Source organism: Sinohyriopsis cumingii, chromosome 6 (assembly GCF_028554795.1).
Source record: "Sinohyriopsis cumingii isolate HCF-2022 chromosome 6, ASM2855479v2, whole genome shotgun sequence".
Taxonomy (NCBI): Eukaryota; Metazoa; Mollusca; class Bivalvia; order Unionida; family Unionidae; genus Sinohyriopsis; species Sinohyriopsis cumingii.
The window spans coordinates 132,183,092-132,202,078 of NC_142966.1; the positions used below are offsets into that span (position 1 = coordinate 132,183,092).

Consider the following 18,987-nt stretch of genomic DNA (forward strand, 5'->3'; position numbering starts at 1 on the left):
CTTTGGGGGCATTAGGATCCCATCTTAAGAGTGAGCGAATGATGACCCCTCCTAGAGTACCGCTCCCTCCAGGTGTCAAAATGATTTGTTTTTTGGTTTGAGTGTCGATGCGGGGATCGGCCATTTGGACCAAAGCGACTTTGTTTCGATCGAAAAAGCGTTTGGTTTGATGAGGAATCTGAATGATTCCTTGGAGTAATTGACGTGCCGTCACCGTGAACCATCGTAAGACTTCTTTGAGACTAGCTTCTAAGACACGAGCTCGTGTTTGTGGATCTTTTTCTCGACTGATGCCATACAAGGCACGAATCAATTTGACGGGAAGATGCGACTGAAGGGACGTCATGTTCGCACTGAGAGTGAGACAGACGAAAAAGGGTCTGAGGTTTTTATAGATTTTTTATGGGGAGTGAAATGAAGTCGAGGACGGAGACGTGTACAGGACAGGCCCTCCGTCTTGGCACCAGTGGTGAAACAAGTGGGTACGAAATCGCAAATCCTCGGGAGTCGTAGGTTTCAAATCGACGAGTAAATAGGCGTGTGGCGTTTGAGTGGCATCGTCGTACGCCTGAGTCAGCCAAGGCGTTCCTAACTGTTTGGCTAAGACTTGCACTTGCGATTTATCTCGAGGGCTTTTAAACAAGACCACGTAATGCGCATTGAGACTGATGGTGCGATGGGTTTTACTTTGTTGAAACAAATTTTGGGGTGATGTAAACGACACTGGCATTACGGTGATGCCCTTTCCGCGTGAACCACAGTTTAATTTCTTCTTCGTCTTCTCCTAACATGTCGTCGAAAATGACCAAATGGGTTAGACGGGAGTCAGAGACGATGCCATCGTCTTCTTTAGGAATGCCTTCCACAAACACGATGGAATCGCCTTGACTTTCTCGCAAGAGGCTGTACGCCGATTGCCACTCTTTGTAACACCACACGATTCGTTGAGGGGGTCGATCGATCAAATGATGTTTATGTTCGATCAAACGTTTGACGAATTCGGTTTTGCCTGAACCGCTAGGTCCAGCAATGAGCATGTTAAAGGGATGGCGAAGATACAAAGCCTCCCAACTGGCACGATCTAAGTGTTCGTCGATGACTTTGACAGTGGAGGAAGAGGGAGCAGAGACAGCAGAGGTAGCCATGGTGTGAGAAATGTCACTTGTGACACGAAAAACAAACAAGACAAGAGTTTATATACTTTTTCAGAACACGTTTATTGAATGTTTCAAACATGAATACGAAAGACAAAAATACATAAAAGCCAAAGGCTTAAGTACAAGAATAAAAGGCACATGATAACCATGAACGTGGAATAAACACAAGTGTCTGTACAACATGTTTTGGGTAAAGTTCTAACCAGTTCTATAGTAGGGGTAAGGTCACACAAGTGTCCTCCCGAAAGGGTCTTTCAGGCCTGTCCACGACAGTCCTGTCCTGGGTGACGGGTTCTTCTGGCACCGTCACTAATACAGGTTGAAAAGTAACTTTTTTCCTTGAATAACTCTCGTGCATACTGGGTCGCCTCTTGTGTCCAAGCCTCAAAACCCTGGTCTCGGTGATGTCCAACATTTGACTCCTAACCAATCTGGTTTCTTCTACGTCAACGACATGGTAAGTTACTTCAATGAACAACGAACTATCCATCTTGCCTAGGGTTCCTTTTTATATACAGACCAATACCGACGTGACCGTACGGTAAGGTGAAGTGATTGGGAAGTCGCACTCGCTTCTGGTATACAATTTGATAGACTTTTTCCAAGGGTCGACTGACGATGTGGTGAGTGGGTAAACGTACAATCTTGTTGAGTTGATAGGTGGTCACTTTAAAGTTTCCATCCTCGCCCGATTGCAAGGCTTCTTTCAATACCCCAAAGTTGACCACTCGACTGGTACGATGATTCAGAGTCAGTCCTTTCACTTTGCACGTCGTGTGCACTTTTCCTTGTTTGTCCCGGTATTCGTAGCCGTAATTTTTGGGACCACCACTGACGAAACTTAGAATCTTGTCGTCGGGATGCTCGTCTGTCCAGGCTCCTAAACGGTCTCCTTCGATGTCAGGATGCTGTTGAATCGGGTGATGGATGTAAATGCAACTGTCCGTGTCAAAGTACAGGACGCGTTCTTCTAACAGTTCTAAAGCTTCGTACAATTTTAAGCGAGCATGAGCTGTCACGTAAGCCGCAATGATGACATTTCCAAAAGGGTCGTCTTGTACAAAGTCCAGATCTTCTTCGTAATTGACCAAGATCAAATCCTCTCGAACGACGTCCACGTGTTTCATGTATTTGGTTTTGTCGTGAATCATCTGGAAGTAGCGGGAAGGTTCTGTCAAATATTCCGTCTTGGGTAAACACGGTCGTTGTGCCATTTTACCCCACAAGCAATTTAACATCACTTTGGCAAACGATCGCCTGCCTTCGTTTTTTTCGATGTGGTCTAAAGAGATGCCTTCTTGTGCGTAGTACTTCTCTTTGAATTGTATTTGGTCTTCGGGAGTGTGACACCAGGAAGGATAGCCGCTGGCTTCTTGCTTCAGTTTCAAAAAGGCATCCACGTAGTCGGTGAAAATGCCTTTCTGAGTAGGGTCACCCTTGTGGTACTGTTGTGTCTTGGGAAAGTGGCAAATTTCGTACACTTCTAACAGTTGGTATCCCATGTCCAGAGCTTTGAACAATTCCACGCTGACCCAGGTTCCCGTCAAGGCACGTTCTTCCTGGCTGTGATGGCAAGGTTGGTCCTGGTTGCACGTTTCGGCACAAGTACGGCACAATGGAAACATCAGTTTGCCTTGACAATGGTGAGGTAAGACGGGATGGTATAGGTTCGTGGGAGGCAAAACTTTACACTTGATCAAGCCTTCGTATTGTCGAATGTTTTTCAGGTCGATGTGTTCCGTGAACAATTGCCGGTGCCCTACAGGAAAGCGACAATATTTGCACACGTAGGGATACAGCGAACACACGTCCAAGTATTTGATTTCTTCTCCTTTCTCTTCGTCGGCTTGGTACAGCAAACAGGTGGCATTGGTCCTTCCTCCGTACAAACTATCCCTCGGGTTCAGCGGGTCCATGAACTGGTAACTTTCCACGAGGCGTATAAACTCGGGATCGGTTTTCATACGGTGATCGTACTCGTGTTCCCACATTTCCACCACTTGGTATCCTTGCTGTTCTAACTTTAGGCGTCGCTGACAAGTGTCCTGGTACAAGTCTTCCATGGTTCGTTGCAAAAACTGATTTTTAGTGTCACGGTCAGGGTAACAGACGGGACATCCGTGAAATAAGCAACCGTTAAACTCGTACACGATCTTGGGGTTTTCTAAGTCCCAGCCATCTACCGAATACGTTCCGATGGTCTTTTCGCCTCCTCCGTTGCGGGCATGCTGAATCCATTTGTCTTCCTTGTCGCACAAGTAATGTAACCAACGTAGGGCTTTGACCGAGTATTGACGCTTGACATAGTGGGTCGTTTGAGGACTGATGACAGCCACGGTCTTTTCAGGCATGAATCGTTGGCGGTACACTAAGGAACACGCTTTGGCAATGGTGCAAGCTTCTTTCAAAGGATCGACCCCTCCGTGTTCCATGAACAGTTCTCGAAATTTTCCACAGCAACGTCGTAAAATGTCCACTTCGGAACGACAATACTTTAACATTTCTTCCTGAAAGTCGAAGGGGTCAGAGGCATGAGCCTGGTACCAAGCGTAGAAATCTTCTCGTTGTTCGGTACGCATGTTGTCGGGGTCGTAATAGTGAGCCTCAGGTAAATGGGGTAGAACGGCATGTTGATTGGCTTCCGTATTGAAAAAGTGTGGAAAGTACCCTTTAGCCATTTCTGTCATTCCAAACGTTTTAGGCATTCGACTCAAAGGCATGGCCAAGTAACTCATCGAATCTTTAAACTGTACTTGTCCCACTTGCATGAAAATGATTTTGGCTCCGTTCAAAGTCACTTTAGGACGTTCGGTGCCTTGTTCCGTATAGTATCTGAGAAGAAACTGTCCATCGTATCCGGAGAAATTGTGAGCCATCACCGTGGCATGACGATGACAATCTCCGTAACGTTCGATGTCCTCTTGGCTCCACGTGTTGTCGATGGGGTCTAAGACCCATTGGGCAAAATCGGCTAACGTGTTTGGTCCCCGAAAGATTTTTTCACGTCCTCCAGGAATCTTGCTGCAGTGAGGGCAATGACTGCAGATAGGTTCTTGAATGCACTTCTCGCACGCTCGATGAGCCACGCAGAAATTAGGAATGTGAATGCCAGTCTCTTGCATGCATTCGAAATCGAAAAAGATGAAATTGCCTTTCTTCTTGTGACCGTCCTCTTTCTCTGGTGGGGGTTGGTATTTTTGCACGTAGCATTCGTGTTCCAAGTCCACGATGTGGTGACAAATGTGACATTTTTTCTTTCCTCGACATACGTGTGCCTTGGTACTATTGGTACGTATGCCTTGTCCACAGGTAGGGCACATTCTCAGCAGTTGACAAGCACATTTCTTCTGTGAACCTTGTGTTTTCAAATGTTGTTGGTAACAGGTAGGACTGACAAACGTGCGCAGACAAGTTGAACAAGGCACTGGTTCTTCGCTCAGACAGGGTGGAGAGGCCAAACATCCTGGGCATTTCCATCCACAATGTTTGTGTTGCTCTCGATTGTTATAACCATAGTCACATTTCTCACAATAATAAACATATCCCAGGAATCCGGTGATACTGGTAATGGTATCGAAATGTTCATCGTGATGATAGACATGAATGTATTTTCCGTCCTTAAAATCTTGGCCTCGAAACAACAGAGACCCACGCATTTCTTGAGGGTGCACTTTCAAGGTGTAGCGTGGAGCTAGGGCATCTTGCAATTTTTGCATCTCAGGAATGCCACAGGGTGTGTCTTTGGACAGTCCGGCTTGTTGTAACAGGAGTTCTGCTTCGTTTCGTTGTTTGGCTCGGTCCGATCGTTGAATAGTTTTCCAGGTTCTTTTCCATTCTACCGTGTCGTTCTTGTTGGCATAGGTTCGTCCCACCACGATGGCACGGGCTAAACACATCTGGTCTTGAGGGTTGTGAATTCGGACGAGACTTGTTTTGGTGTTGCGAAGGTTGTCCACCAATAACATCTTTTTGCGTCCTGTCCCTTGAGGAAGAGATACGTGGGCCATTTTCAGTGTGGCTTTACCATCGGTGATGTCAAACTGGTCATTAGATTTTTGTACGTGTTGAATCTTGTCCATGATTTTGGAAGGGGTTAGTTCTGCGGGTCTGCTAAACTCGATCCAAACAGGGGATTTCAAACCGTCGTGATCTATGGATAGTGTCAAGCGATCGTCTTCTTTGGCTTGACATTGTCGCTTGAGTGCGGTGAGCAAAGAATCCCACATCTCGGTGATAAACCCTTCTGCTTTCTCCAAGGGTACGTCGGCCTTGAAATCTTTAAACTTCACCGTGTAGGTGTAAGCCGTGGTTCTAAATTTTCTAGAGGAGCGCTTTTCCGTCTCTCGAATGGAATAGTACTTTTCAGGGTTGACTAAGGGTGGTGAACTTGGTTTAGAGGGTTCGGATTCTGGTTCACTCATGTCCTCTTCAAAATCACTGGCATGAATTTGTGCCAAGATTTCAGCCCTGGTACGAGGCGATAGATCACGTTTCTGCCTCTTACTTTCTTCTTCTTCTTTCTTCTCGAATGAATAGGATCGTTTCATCTTGAGTGCAAAACGTCAAATGACTCAAGTTCAAACACCATAGACTAATTTATAGTCATGGCAAACCAGCGTATATAAAAAGGGTGTGTCTTGTCCTTTCACTATTCATTTCACTCTCAAACCGAGGAGAACGATGGAAGAGACTAGCCAAATCGAACGTTTCGTCAGAGCTTTGCGAGGGGTCATTAGAAAATTCTCTTCAGACCAGCCGACAGACTACTCTCCTTCCTTTCGAGATAAGAGTCAGGATACTTGCTATACCTGTCAGAAGAAAGGGCATTGGTCTTCAGAGTGTCCAGACCGTCAAAAAAGAAAAAAAACAGGGGCTAAAAAAGACAAAAGTCAAGATACCTGTTATTATTGTAAAGAAAAAGGACATTGGTCTCCAGATTGCCCAAAAAAGAAACAAGAGGAGTCAAAAGAAAAGAAGGATTCTTCAGAAGAAGAGAGGGATTCTTCGGAAGAAGAGAGGGATTCTTCGAAAGAAGAGAGGGATTCTTCAGAGGAAGAAAGAAGACAATTCTATTTAAAAGAAGCAAAGAAACAGGAGAAGAAAAGAAGAAGGGAAGAAAATGAGGAAAAAACGGTGAAGAAATTCAAAAAACAGAGAGACTAAACAAGGAGAAAGAAGAAGTCAATGAACTTTTAATTAAAGTGTTGTGCTGTGAATTGGATTGTAAAAAATGGATAAAAGAATACATGAATGATATAAGGTAAGTGTCTTTGAGTTTTGATTTTAAAATAAGAAGCTACACTCACGCACTCATACACAGACACGTACTATAAGGGTAAAATGGGTGGGGTTTATTTTTGAGTTATTGGCAAATTGAAATTGTATTTCTTTTCGAGAAATGTGGGTGGCCCTGAAAAGGGCCTTTTTATTTTGGTGTAGGGGTGAGTTTAACCTATCAACTTTAACTGCCTTAAGCCTTTGCCACGGCCAAGGCCTACTTCTGATGATTGGGTTGAAATCACTAAGGGTGGTACGATAGGCTTAGTCACAGGGTTGGCGTGTTTAGCTCGGGAAGGTCGTATTCTCTTCGGTCGTGATAAAGAAGTCTGATACATTTGTTTCAGACTTCTTAACTCCGCTAAAATGTCCAACAGTACCGTAGCCGTTTGATTTTCACCCTCTTGTTTCTTTGCTGCTACTTCTTCTTGCTGTTGTTGCTGTTGTTTTTTTCTTACCTCTTCTTGTTGCTGTTGCTGTTGCTGTAGGAGAAAAGCTTGTTCCGCTTCCTTTTGTCGTTGCATAAATTTCTCCAATTCTTCTTTCTGTCTCTGTCTAAAATTCTCCACTTGCGGTAATGAAGAAGGTAACGAAGGTTCCGGAACAAATTCTTGCGAGGTAAGAAAATCCACAAAATCCCAATGTACCTCTTCTGAAAGTAAGTCCGGGTTCCCTTGGGCAGTCTCCCCTGCTGGTGCACCCCAATGGATCGTTTTCTGAGTTTCCGTCATGTTGAATCACTGTCGCATAGATTGACTGCACACAAGCGCTAACGAATCTATATAGACCACGTGACGTCACAGACTGTTCTCTTCGGATTGGATCCGAGCTGACTGAATTTTGTAACGCGTGTTCGGATTGGTGAATGAATTCAATCCGTTTCAATCCTTCCTGTACCTATAAATAAGCGCAGTTCACTGCATTGATTCACCTGTTCTCGTCGCTTCAAGATGTGGACCACAGTTGAGTCATCCACCCTTGTGTCTTCCATGATGTTTAGGACGGACATGCTCATGTATGTCAGGTCCAAGTGGACTGTTGTTGATAGGACAGATACTAGTCAATGGATGAGGAGAGTTTACATAGAAAGACAAGGATGTCTCAAGAGGGTACTTGTGTATGGACCGGCAGTTAGAAGGAGTTTAAGAAGAAGAAGAAGAAGATGTGACAGATGCCATCTATGTTAATATTAATATTAACATAAACCCAAAGGCCCTTTTCAGGGCCAGCCATATTTCTCGAAAAGAGATAGCCTTTCCATTGCCTACCCTTTTTTTAAATTTAAATTTAAATTTAAATTTAAAAAAATAAAAAAAAAAATATCCCATATTCAATTCCCCTTGTCCCTAGACAGACCCAAACTCTATTCCCCATGTTCAATTCCCCTTGTCCCTAGAGTGACCCACGATTTTTCTCCATGTTCAATTCCCCTTGTCGCCAGAGTGACCCACGATTTTTCTCTATGTTAAATTTCCCTTGTCGCCAGAGTGACCCACGATTTTTCTCCATGTTAAATTTCCATTGTCGCTAGAGTGACCCAGGGGTCTCTGTAATGCTAATTCCCATTGTCGCTAGGGTGACCCCATTTACTACTTCCATGATTTAGCTCTAAATGTTTGGCTGAATCCTGTTTTCAAAGAGGGGCAGGTGATCCGGAAGTCACAGTACATTTGGGAGTGAAGTTTTCCAGTGTATGAACAACGTACCAATAAAAAAAGCGAATACAATTCATATTTAACAAATGCCTAATCAGGCTGAGAAAGTGGATGGTAGAAATTTGAGGGGATGCACTGATTTACTATTTACTGATTAACTGTGTTGCACAACACACTAATACTCATAACCTGTACATATATTCTCATCGAATCTATAGGAAATGTCATTACAAACAGACAAACAGCATTATAGAAGTCACTATTTTTGATTTGTACCCAGGCGGATCAAGTCAAAATCGTAGAAGTCTTAAGAATTTTTGGTTTTTAATATCACTGAACTCGACATCACATTAGATGTAAAATAATGAGTGAAACTGTAATTATCCTTATTTGCAATTTCTGCTAACTGAAGTGATAAAAGAACGTTTACATTCCAATGTCATTGTCGTTGACACTGATTGGTCAGTAATGCTTAACCGTATCTTTATAAGTGGATTCTCGTGTGTTTTAAAGAAAGGTTGTAAAACAAATATCAAAGTTTTGGAATCGGGTCGCGGGCTGCTTCGTAAGTGGACGAAACCAGAGTGCCTCGTTCAGAGCAGGAACATCGCAGGAGCATCCATAAATACTTGGAGATAGACATCACATTGAAAAGCCGATGACAAAACTGAAGAGTTTACACATTATTGGATATATCATGCTTAGTCAATGGGAGTTATGTGCCCAAACCCGGGCTGCCTCTGGCGGTTATTAAACAAGAGACCCTTTGATATCAAGTTCGACTCTTTTCCAACTAAGCTACATTTGGTTATAAGTCAACAGATACTGCCAAAAATGACCTTAACAATAATTCAGTCAATTAACTACCTTCTTTGTAGCTCCTCAATCTGACTTTCTCTGTGAGTAATTCTTTCCAATAGTTTGTCATAATCTTCTCTGAACAAAACCACCACATCTGGGTTAGTTTCTGTTCCTTTACTCCACTTATCTCGGGGTGGTGGGGTCGGTTCTTTCCTCTTTTGGTTCGCCTGTGGAGAACAATCAAACTTTAAAACAAACTAAACCGAAGCTGCTAAAAGTAATGATATAATCTCCTGGGAATTGCGGTACATATTTACAACTGATGATGATATTTATTTATTTATTTACTTATTTATTTGTATGTCTTCAGAACGGTTATATAACATTTTAGATATGCAAAAAAACTTCTCCAAACCGGCCACTTATGTACAGCAGCTAGAGGACAGACAGGCCCATCCAAGCCATTGCAGTGTAAATCAAACCTCCCTAATTAAACCATCTCTCTAAACCAGCATAACATGTGGTTCCCAAAAGTCTTGAAAAAGTTTGAACATGTACTTCATATGCGATTATTTACCAAAAGTAAGGTCTTGTTCCGCAAATCTCACAAAGTGTCTCGAATGTCAAACTGAGAATATTTATCAACTTGTCATTCGTATAGCCACCGCTTGCCGATGGGAGTGGCTTTAACAAGGGGAATATAGATTCTTCGTGAGAATTTTTGTTTAAAACAAAAGTCTTTAAATGTTTATTTTAATGAAAAAGAGTGGGATATTGTTTGCAATGACATCATATTTTTACGTAAAATTTTGCATAATATGGGTAAACGTTTGAATTATGTATCGGGCTCAGTCCACGTGATTATTAGAACTACGTGTAACATATTATAATCTAGTATAGTTCATTTAAAGCATGTACAGTAGCATGATTACCTTCATTCGGACGGTATTTAAAACAAATATTTCAACAACAGCAGCAGCAATAATAATAATAATAATAACAATCATCATCATCATAATAATAAAACATGTACTGGTACTGACTCTTACCTCCACGTCTTCAATCCTCCTTTGTAGGTGTTCTAGCTCTATACAGAGCTGGTTATATTCTCTGAGTGCCCCAGAGACCTCGTGCTGCGAGAGCACGTCCCCGGCGTGCATTTTCTCTAGAACATATCCCAGCTTCTTCTTTTTCTTCCCGAAAAATGCAATGGTTCCGTTGACTAGTTTGACGGCCTCCCACATCCTAAAGTGCATATTCGTTTCAGAACAGATTATATCAATATTTTAAGAATTAACGGTGTGGATGCAACCTAAGAATGATCTATAAATATTACTACTACTACTACTACTACTACTACTAATAATAATAATAATAATAAGAAGAAGAAGAAGAAGAAGAATGAGCTGCTGCTGATGATGATGACGACGATGGTGATAGCTGTACCGAAAACGAAGATGAACGAGTTGATGATTCTAAATATATTGTCGATAATTAAACAATTATCTCGTTTGTCAAACCTATTTGTTACGTTATCTCGTTGTCCCAGTTTATCTGGTTCAATAATGCATCTCCAAAGCCGTTTATACGTTTTCTTGTTGGTTTAAACATAGACAAGCTTTGAGACATGATTGATAAGACTCGTGTGTTTTAAATGTATGTTAATTATAAAGAGAAAATCTGGACAATTCACATTAGTCCGGGATGCTAACAGTTGTCATCAGAAACAAATGTCGGAACTGTTTTTGTGAGACAAGAATGAAACTTTTAGGCATCTAACTTAATTGTTTGCATTTGTGATGTAGACTCTCTCTCTCTCTCTCTTAATTTGTCTCAAAAAATAAAACAGGTATTTTATAACTTCCTGATAATTGTATTTTATTAATGAAAAAGGCAAAATCTGATGTTAATCATTTATATGTCAAATACTACGAGTTTGTCGTCATTCATTCTGCCTGAAAGCAAAAGATATCTGACCTTTTCCATTCTGTATTGTGCAGACCATCCCGATACTCGTCAGCATCCTCTTGCTTAGGGTCATCAGTTTGAATCAGCCTGCCTTTGGAGATGGCTTCATGCTGTTGTTCTGTCTACAATGATTCACCCAATATTCAGATCAATCCTAATCGTTCTCTAAACCACATGCTGCACATAGGTATTTAACATATTACGATTCTATCTTCTTATCCTAAGTAATCGAATAGATCGGAAACCAAAATGTTTGTAAAATTCAACAAATAATTTATTTCCCTTGAATCAAAGGTGAAAATGTAAAAGAAACTTATAGTGTTATGAATTCAATCACAGACATTTATAAATGTCTTACTACAAGTCCAAAAGCCTAAAGTGTTCCAAATAAATTTCAGTGGTGTTTCGAATGAATTCCAATCTTGAATGCGATGATATACCTTGAATATGTCTACGTGCTAACAGTCTTGATATATCACAATGATATAATCTAGAACGAATTTAAATTAAATTACAATAATCTCCACATAATGATTTAGTCCGAAAAGTCAATGAGCATTGTATAATTCCAATGAGTAATTTCAATAAATAAATACTCTCAAATTATAACTAAATACAAGTAAAAGACTGATTCAACTATAGATGTTAAGATAGGAACGAATACTCATGACGTAAACAATCCTAATATATAAACCTAAGACACAATAAGTGAACCAGGATGAGGGTCAAAGTACATTTCCAGAATATTTTAAGTTGTAACAAGGTTAGGTCCCTTACTAAAATTTGAGAAAAGAATATAACAAATACAGACCAGGAATTTCCGAGGGGAAAACCGATATCCTGAACTCAGATGCAAGTAAACATGTTTATAAAAATGACATTAGTCCGGTAGGTTCAAACGTCTGTCCTCAATTATTGACAAAAGGCAATCAAATAATACAAAATCAATACGCATAACAAACATTAAAATCCTAACTTCTAATCCGACCCAAATGTAGCACGTTATAAGTGACCCTGAGACCAAGATCTTCTCAGATCAAATGAGGTGTGAAAATCTTGGACTTTTTTGTCAATCTTAAATAGAACTACGTTGTAGCCTGATTACCCTCTCTTTACAACCACTCGACATTGATAGGTGATCAGTTTGATTCCTATTTCACATATCAATTAATTTGTAAGAAACTACTATGGCCACAGTGACAAACAAAACCACAATGAAGTGCAACTGTACTCGATGGCAGCTATAATCAGACTTAGCTTAAGCAGTATACGCTCCATGTTACAATAGCATCTCAACCTTTAAGGTCGGTATGAACGTTAAATCGATTGATAGGCTCATTTTCTGCAGCTTCATCAACAGTACTCACAGACCTTTTATATTTTGTTGGTCTTTAAATATATACAAGATGCAGTGAAAGACAGAGTATCAAACAACAGCATCAGAAGAGGAGTATGACTAAAAGATACACAAAAAGAATAGATTCATAAAAAGAAAATACAGGAGAAAGTATATACACGTATGTTAGGTCGCATGAGTCACAACTATTACACCCTGTGTACTGATGACATACGGTTCGTTGGGTGGTGTTTAGCGGTACTTTCAAACACTGACTGTATAATAGCGAGGCAATGTGAACCTTTACCAGGTTCTTACCGAGGTAGATGACAGTGGCTGGCCTGTCGTATTCAAACCTGAACTCTTTGCTTTACAAGCCAAAACGCTCTATCAACAGAGCGACCGCAGCTCCAATATAACTTGATTTCTTTTTTTCTTCTTTTTTTTTACGGCATACATACAGTTAGTGCCGGGAAATTAGGGTTAAGTGTCTAACCCGAAGTCACACCCACAGTAGCCATCATGGTTTCCTCCAATCGTAGGATTCGAAACCCGTACCATTTAGGTTGCGAGTCCGGCACGCTAACGGCTTCCAGACAGACAGTATGAAAACGTACCAAGATATATAAACCATCGAGACAGGTAGGTACTTCTAGGAAATAAATATACGTGGACAAGTTAAGTGGAGGGGAACAGAAGGAAGAGAGAGCACTTTGCAATTGAGACACGCATGAAGAAAATGCTAATAAGATGGCCAAATAGAAATAGACAAGGCATTAGATGAAAACAATTTGGACACCGAAGGGAATATTACGTACACTACACGCTTGTCTGAGCCATTAAACGTTCTAACATTACGTGTTGCACCAGTGACACAAAACAAATAGTTCCAAACACGTTTAATAAAAGGATACTGAAGAAATGACGGAATTTGGACGCCTACAAAAGAACAATTATAACTTTATTGTCAAATTTGACGCACTAGATTATTTTATGGATACAAAGAGCATTCAACCAAAATAATATGAATATACTATACCTCTTCTTCGTCCTTTTTCTTTTCCGCTTTTCCTTTCCTGACATCTTTTCTGGCAGCCATGAGATATGCTATAGATGATATATTAGCTGACAAATAGAGCAATACATATCGTATTGGCAATAAAAGGAAGTAAATTGATTACAATTGTTTAAGGATCGGTTCCATGAGGGTTTGCTTTGCAATCGGTTAAAGCGAAATTGCTCTACGTTTCTCCATAAAGTGCTTGTTCATGCCCAACGTTTGTTTCAACGCATCAAGTAATTTCAATAGAGTTAATTATGATTCTTCGTTGCCTTTTGGTTTATGATCAGAGTTTCACCTTACACTATTCTACATATATATAGATCTGTTCAACCGAAGAGACACATCTGCTTTAACAACAAACCCTACTGACAACAGACAACCTTCTAATTCGATACGAGTCTTGACGTATTTCCTCCAACGGGGTGATTTTCCGTTTTACAGGTATATTTGCATAAAATTGACACGAATTAGAGTCCAATATCACCAACTCTTAAAAGAATAGATTTTGTCAGATAATGTTCAGACACATGTCCCCCTGAGTCGTGGGTTTTAGAAGGTTTCAGAAGGGTTCTAGAAAACGTTAACCGTATCGATCAGTTTTTGCATATATTACTTTCAGTCGAAACAGAATGATAAAGATCAAAAGCATCTAATTGTCCGGAGATCGGAGTGGGTGGGGCGATGTGCAATGTCTCTTCGCAGAGGAGGGGGATGGGCTGGTTGTGGAGTCCGAACTTAGGTATATCATCGTATTTGTTTATGTACCGCCCATTTAGGTCCGTTGATGGAAGATCAATAGGTGTCATTTAATGAAATGCGCAATGCATGACTGGGCAATTTTTTCAGATTATCTCAGATGAATATGTTCTTGATTAAATATATAGTTTGTAATTCCCTAGTCTAAACAAAGGACAAAAAATGAGAGAATTTCATATCGAACTCTACACATTTGTTTACAGCATAATTTATACTATGAATTAGGCTATACTAACCAGTACTGGTACTTACAAGTAACGAGGGAATTAAATAATTACACAAATTAATATTTTTTCTTTGACATATTTGGGTACATTTTTGGGACTCTTTCCGGTACATTCCGATTCGGTATAATATAATTCACGTCCCCACCTCCAAGTCTATCCGAGAGAGAGAGAGAGAGAGAGAGAGAGAGAGAGAGAGGGATCAATAGACATCCAGAGAAAAACCAAGATATAGTTTTGAATTGACAAATACACATATATTCGATAACGTTGCATATGGAACCCAGATAATTCTGCGACTCTTTATTTAATGCCGTGGCCCATCTTCTGTGGTAACAAACGTTATGAGCAAAAATATGCACATTCTTCGTTTTAATAATTGGCAAGATGCATAACCCTTTTCCAAAGCGTGTGTGTGTGTGTGTATGTGTGTGTGTGTGTGTGAGAGAGAGAGAGAGAGAGAGAGAGAAAGAAGAGAGAGAGAGAGAGAGAGAGAGAGACTTTTAACCTATTTCTGACAATTTTTCAGCTACGATGTCTGCGGTGTGAGAGTCTAGCACTGGGGTATCATGTTCCACTCAGTCACATTATCCTGACACCAGGCCGACCAGTCCTAACACTGACCTCTTAATGATGAGCGCCCAGCGAGGCAGCTGCTAGTACCATTTTAGGTCTTTGGTATGACTCGGCCGGGTTTCGAACTCGCGACCTCCCACATCGGAGGCGGACGCTCTAACCACTAAGCCGACAGAGCGGTCTTTCTCAAAGTATACTCATGCAGATCTTTATATATGCGTACATTTGTATGCAAATGGTGTCACAAAACAATCATGAAGTTAACCTTCAAGTTTAAAATTCTACATATTAAGAAATAAATAAAAAGAAAATATAGACAAATGGCAAGTATGATATTTATAGTTTTTTAAATCCCTGTTATGTCATGACATGTTGTGAAGGAATCATGTTCGAAGCGCAGTTCCCTATTTCGGTGTGTTTGACTGTCGTAGGTTTTATGTCTCCCTTTCGTTTCAAGGAACTTCTCTTTGAAGACAGGAAACATAACTTGAAATTAGAAACAAAAATCTGAGACATTCCTGTACAAAGAATAGCAGAAGTCAAAAGATATTAGTTGCAACTCGTATTTAATTTAGGCCTATCTGAATTGCAAGGTGAAGATTATCCGCCCTTCAATTTCAACGCAAACTTGAAGCCTATTGTCGAGGATCCAGACGTGAATTAATCACGAGAGAGAGAATCTAATCAATACACAGCTTCCACCGCATGCTTCTTACTCCCATTAGTGCGTTTTAATTGATTGAAAATTGCGCCCAAACTCAAAGGAAATCTGTTGAATTCGTATGTACGGTTTAAAACCAGATTCATAAGATATATCACGAAATTAAATCACGAATTGTTCGAATCACTCATTGCTAATCCGAAGCGTTGTCGTTTTTCCGTCTTTTCGACCTTTTGTATGTCGCCCTGCTCCCCGTTGCTGGTAGATATTTTCTTTTCTAATTGATATTTACTTGCGTGAGTACATGCCTGTACATATGTATGTATCAGGACATGTATGTGTAGTATATGCATTCATGCACAAGGTTGACACCTACAGCAGTTTTTAAACTTAAGTATGATCAATTTGTTTCAAGATCATTTGACACATACTTTTGGCGCCATTAGCCAGATATATGACGAGATGAATGAACTCGATGTTCCAGATTTCTCAGTCTGATTAAAATTAGATCTCCACTACGTGAAAATCTGACAGCGACCGCTTCGGGGTCGTATTCTGGTGACATATGTTATTACCATCATAACTAATTTTCTCAGCCAATCAGATGAAGTCTTATATCTTCGCGTTTAGGAGACTCAACAGCATGGTTGAAAAGCATCAATGTGTGCCGATCGATTCACTTTCAGATTTTTCAAAGAAGCATTTCCATTGGATAATTCATTGATCCTCATAACATTACCCTAAACGGTCACGCTGGCCAGTGGAGATCTGATTTTAATCATACTGAAGTTGTCTTAGCCGGCATTATTTTTATGCTAACTTCATAGATTCTAATACCTACAGGTAACATAAGTATAATATCCGAAAATACGTTTTAACTAGCCTTCACTCATTATGGACAATATAAAACGACATTTACGAAATAAACACATTTCTTCAACTTTCATAATTGTATATGTACTTTAGCAGTCTATACAATAGGCAAATAATACAAATCAACAAACTTTGAATAATACTCCGATTTACCTTCACGGAAATATTTAAGATTATATTCTAACTCTGGTTAATATCTGCATCAGTCTGTCTGTCTATGACTGCCCCGTCGTCCCGTTCTGCTATGATTCTAAGTTGAGTTTGTTTTATTTTCAGCATGTGTTTAGGCGGTTTGGGATTAAGGGGATGGCGTCCTTTATTTGGTTGGTCGTAGGGGTAGATTCTTGAATAGCTATAAGTGTGACATTGTAGTACCATATCACTTAATGAATTGAAATCTATTCCTATGATCATCAGTCTCATCATCTAAAGGTCGCGGATTCAAGAGACGCACAGGACATGTCGGGTCGAATGCGTCGGTGGGTCTTCGAGTAAGGCACCTATCTCTCATATCCTTAGCATGGCATAGTCAATAATGCGTTAAAAGCCTATTAAAGCAACCAAGCACTCATCTATATACCTGTTTATTCGTCTCTCTGTCTATAATTTCCCTATCCTCCAGATCTTCTATCTCTACCAAAAGCTTGCTTTTTTTTTTTTTAAACGTGGGAAGGAAGGTGCATTATCTTGTTATATATATTTGAATTATTTTTATCTGATTTAATTGTTTTTTAATTTATTATATGTACAAATAATGTAGTTCTTTTTGCTAGGAACATATACTTTTCCAGAAAATAGTTTGACCTCAACTGTTCGTTTTAGTAAACACATAAGGCTGACCTGGTCTCCGACATTAATTCATAATTAGTAGTAGCCACGTAAATAAGTTCTATTTTTATTTTAAAATGATTGGTTGTTGTCAAGGTCATGATCGGACTATGTTATTTAAGATGTAAACGATTTTTTTTCAATTTTATTTCTTAGAATAAAATGATTGGTTTGCGTCAGGGTCATGTTAGGATGTACGTGATATAAACACAATCACGTGACCCCTCTTTCGATTTGGAACTTGGGGATTTTCAAAACTGCGTTTTAGAATAGATATAACCTTTGTTTTAGAGAAATATTCTCAGTTGGGCTTTTATGCTAGAAAGTGTCTGTTGTGTCGTTTGGAGATATTTCAATTTATTTGGATTCAAAAGGATTAATTCTTTTTCCTGGAGATATACGTCTGCTCATACGAAATTCTTGAACAAAGACAGCTCTTATAAAAACTTTATTCGGATTTCCAAAACCGGAGTGATAGTTCTGTAGACTTCAACACACTACAGGTTACAACATACGTAATCGTCTTCCATCTTGGATTCTTCGTCGGGACTCGAATTTGAAATCATTAGAACATTTTATTTTTAGGATTTCTCAAATTTTAGTCATGGATTATTCTTGGATTATTTTGGGATTTGATTCTTAAAACCGCAAGTTCTAATTTTTTCCTTTATACAGAATTTTTCCAGGGAAATAAATTATTATATTTTTCAAAGCTTGTTGTTTTCACTCTTTCTTGTGTTACTGTTTATTTGAGCCAAAACACGTAGTAATCTGCTACTGTAAACTGTGACATTGAAAAATCAGAGAGCTCTGAAAATTCAAATGAAATCGTCTGTGTGTCGGAATCATAATCCAAGTGTCCATGGTTCAATATCCGGTCAGGACAACCCAGGTCGGCTGCTTCGGTACGTCAACGGGAAAAGACACTTAGTTCACGTTTCCTCTGCGTGATATATCCTTTAATGTAATTAAAGTGACATTAATAACCAGCAAACGAGCCAGCAAAGCAACCAATCAATTTAAAACCCCGTTGCACATGTGCGATTGGTTTCAACAGAGGCTTTACTATTCAGATCGTTTAAAACTCCCATCCTATCAACCTCCCATGTATTTTAGTCAGAAAATCCGAATACCGACATTGAAGTATTGCAAGATATTCGTCGACTGAGAAGCCAGACATTATTAAGCAAATTCCTTCCTTTGTTTTGTCAACTAAACAATGTTTGAAAGAATCATTGTAAACATCCACATAACAGTGTATTTTATTATGTAATAGTTCAACAGGGAATTGCAAATCTGTTATCGTATTCCATTTGGAATGGATGAAAAATGTTTTCATTGATTTCTACATATTTAGCGAGTGAGTACATTAGGGATCTTTAAAGTTGCTGGTTGATATTTAACTCCATTTCCAGCACATAATTGTCTGTAGTACGCCAAGCAAAATAAACCAAGTACTTTCCATAGCGACGCAACTAGGCAACATTAAAAGCTTATTTTACAAGAACATCGAATAGAATATTAATGATGAATAAAAACATGTCTAGAATAATCAATCTTTACGTTCTATTTGTCCGATTTAAAGTGGCTAACGCGATTTCGTCGTGAATTATATATATATATATATATATATATATATATATATATATATATATATATATATATATATATATATATATATATATATATATATATATATATATATATATATCGCATAGAAATAGCGGACCTCACTTAATATCCCCAAAATGTTTTGTTGTAGATACCAACAGTATATATGCTCAAAATGTGTTACCAATAGAACAGCAAGAG

The 18,987-nt window shown here is 39.5% G+C and overlaps 1 protein-coding gene across 1 annotated transcript in view; it reads right to left on the reverse strand.

Moving 5' to 3' along the window:
* LOC149797997 (uncharacterized) overlaps positions 1-13,366 on the reverse strand; it is a 54,007-nt gene extending 40,641 nt beyond the window's left edge. Inside the window, exons 1-4 of the mRNA XM_089963064.1 lie at positions 13,234-13,366; positions 10,868-10,980; positions 9,940-10,135; positions 8,957-9,117 (exon numbers count right to left, since the gene is read on the reverse strand). Coding sequence (XP_089819190.1) covers positions 8,957-9,117; positions 9,940-10,135; positions 10,868-10,980; positions 13,234-13,293 — 530 coding nt within the window. The 5' untranslated portion in view covers positions 13,294-13,366. The remainder of the gene's footprint in view (positions 1-8,956; positions 9,118-9,939; positions 10,136-10,867; positions 10,981-13,233) is intronic.
* Between the last annotated feature and the right edge of the window lie 5,621 nt (positions 13,367-18,987).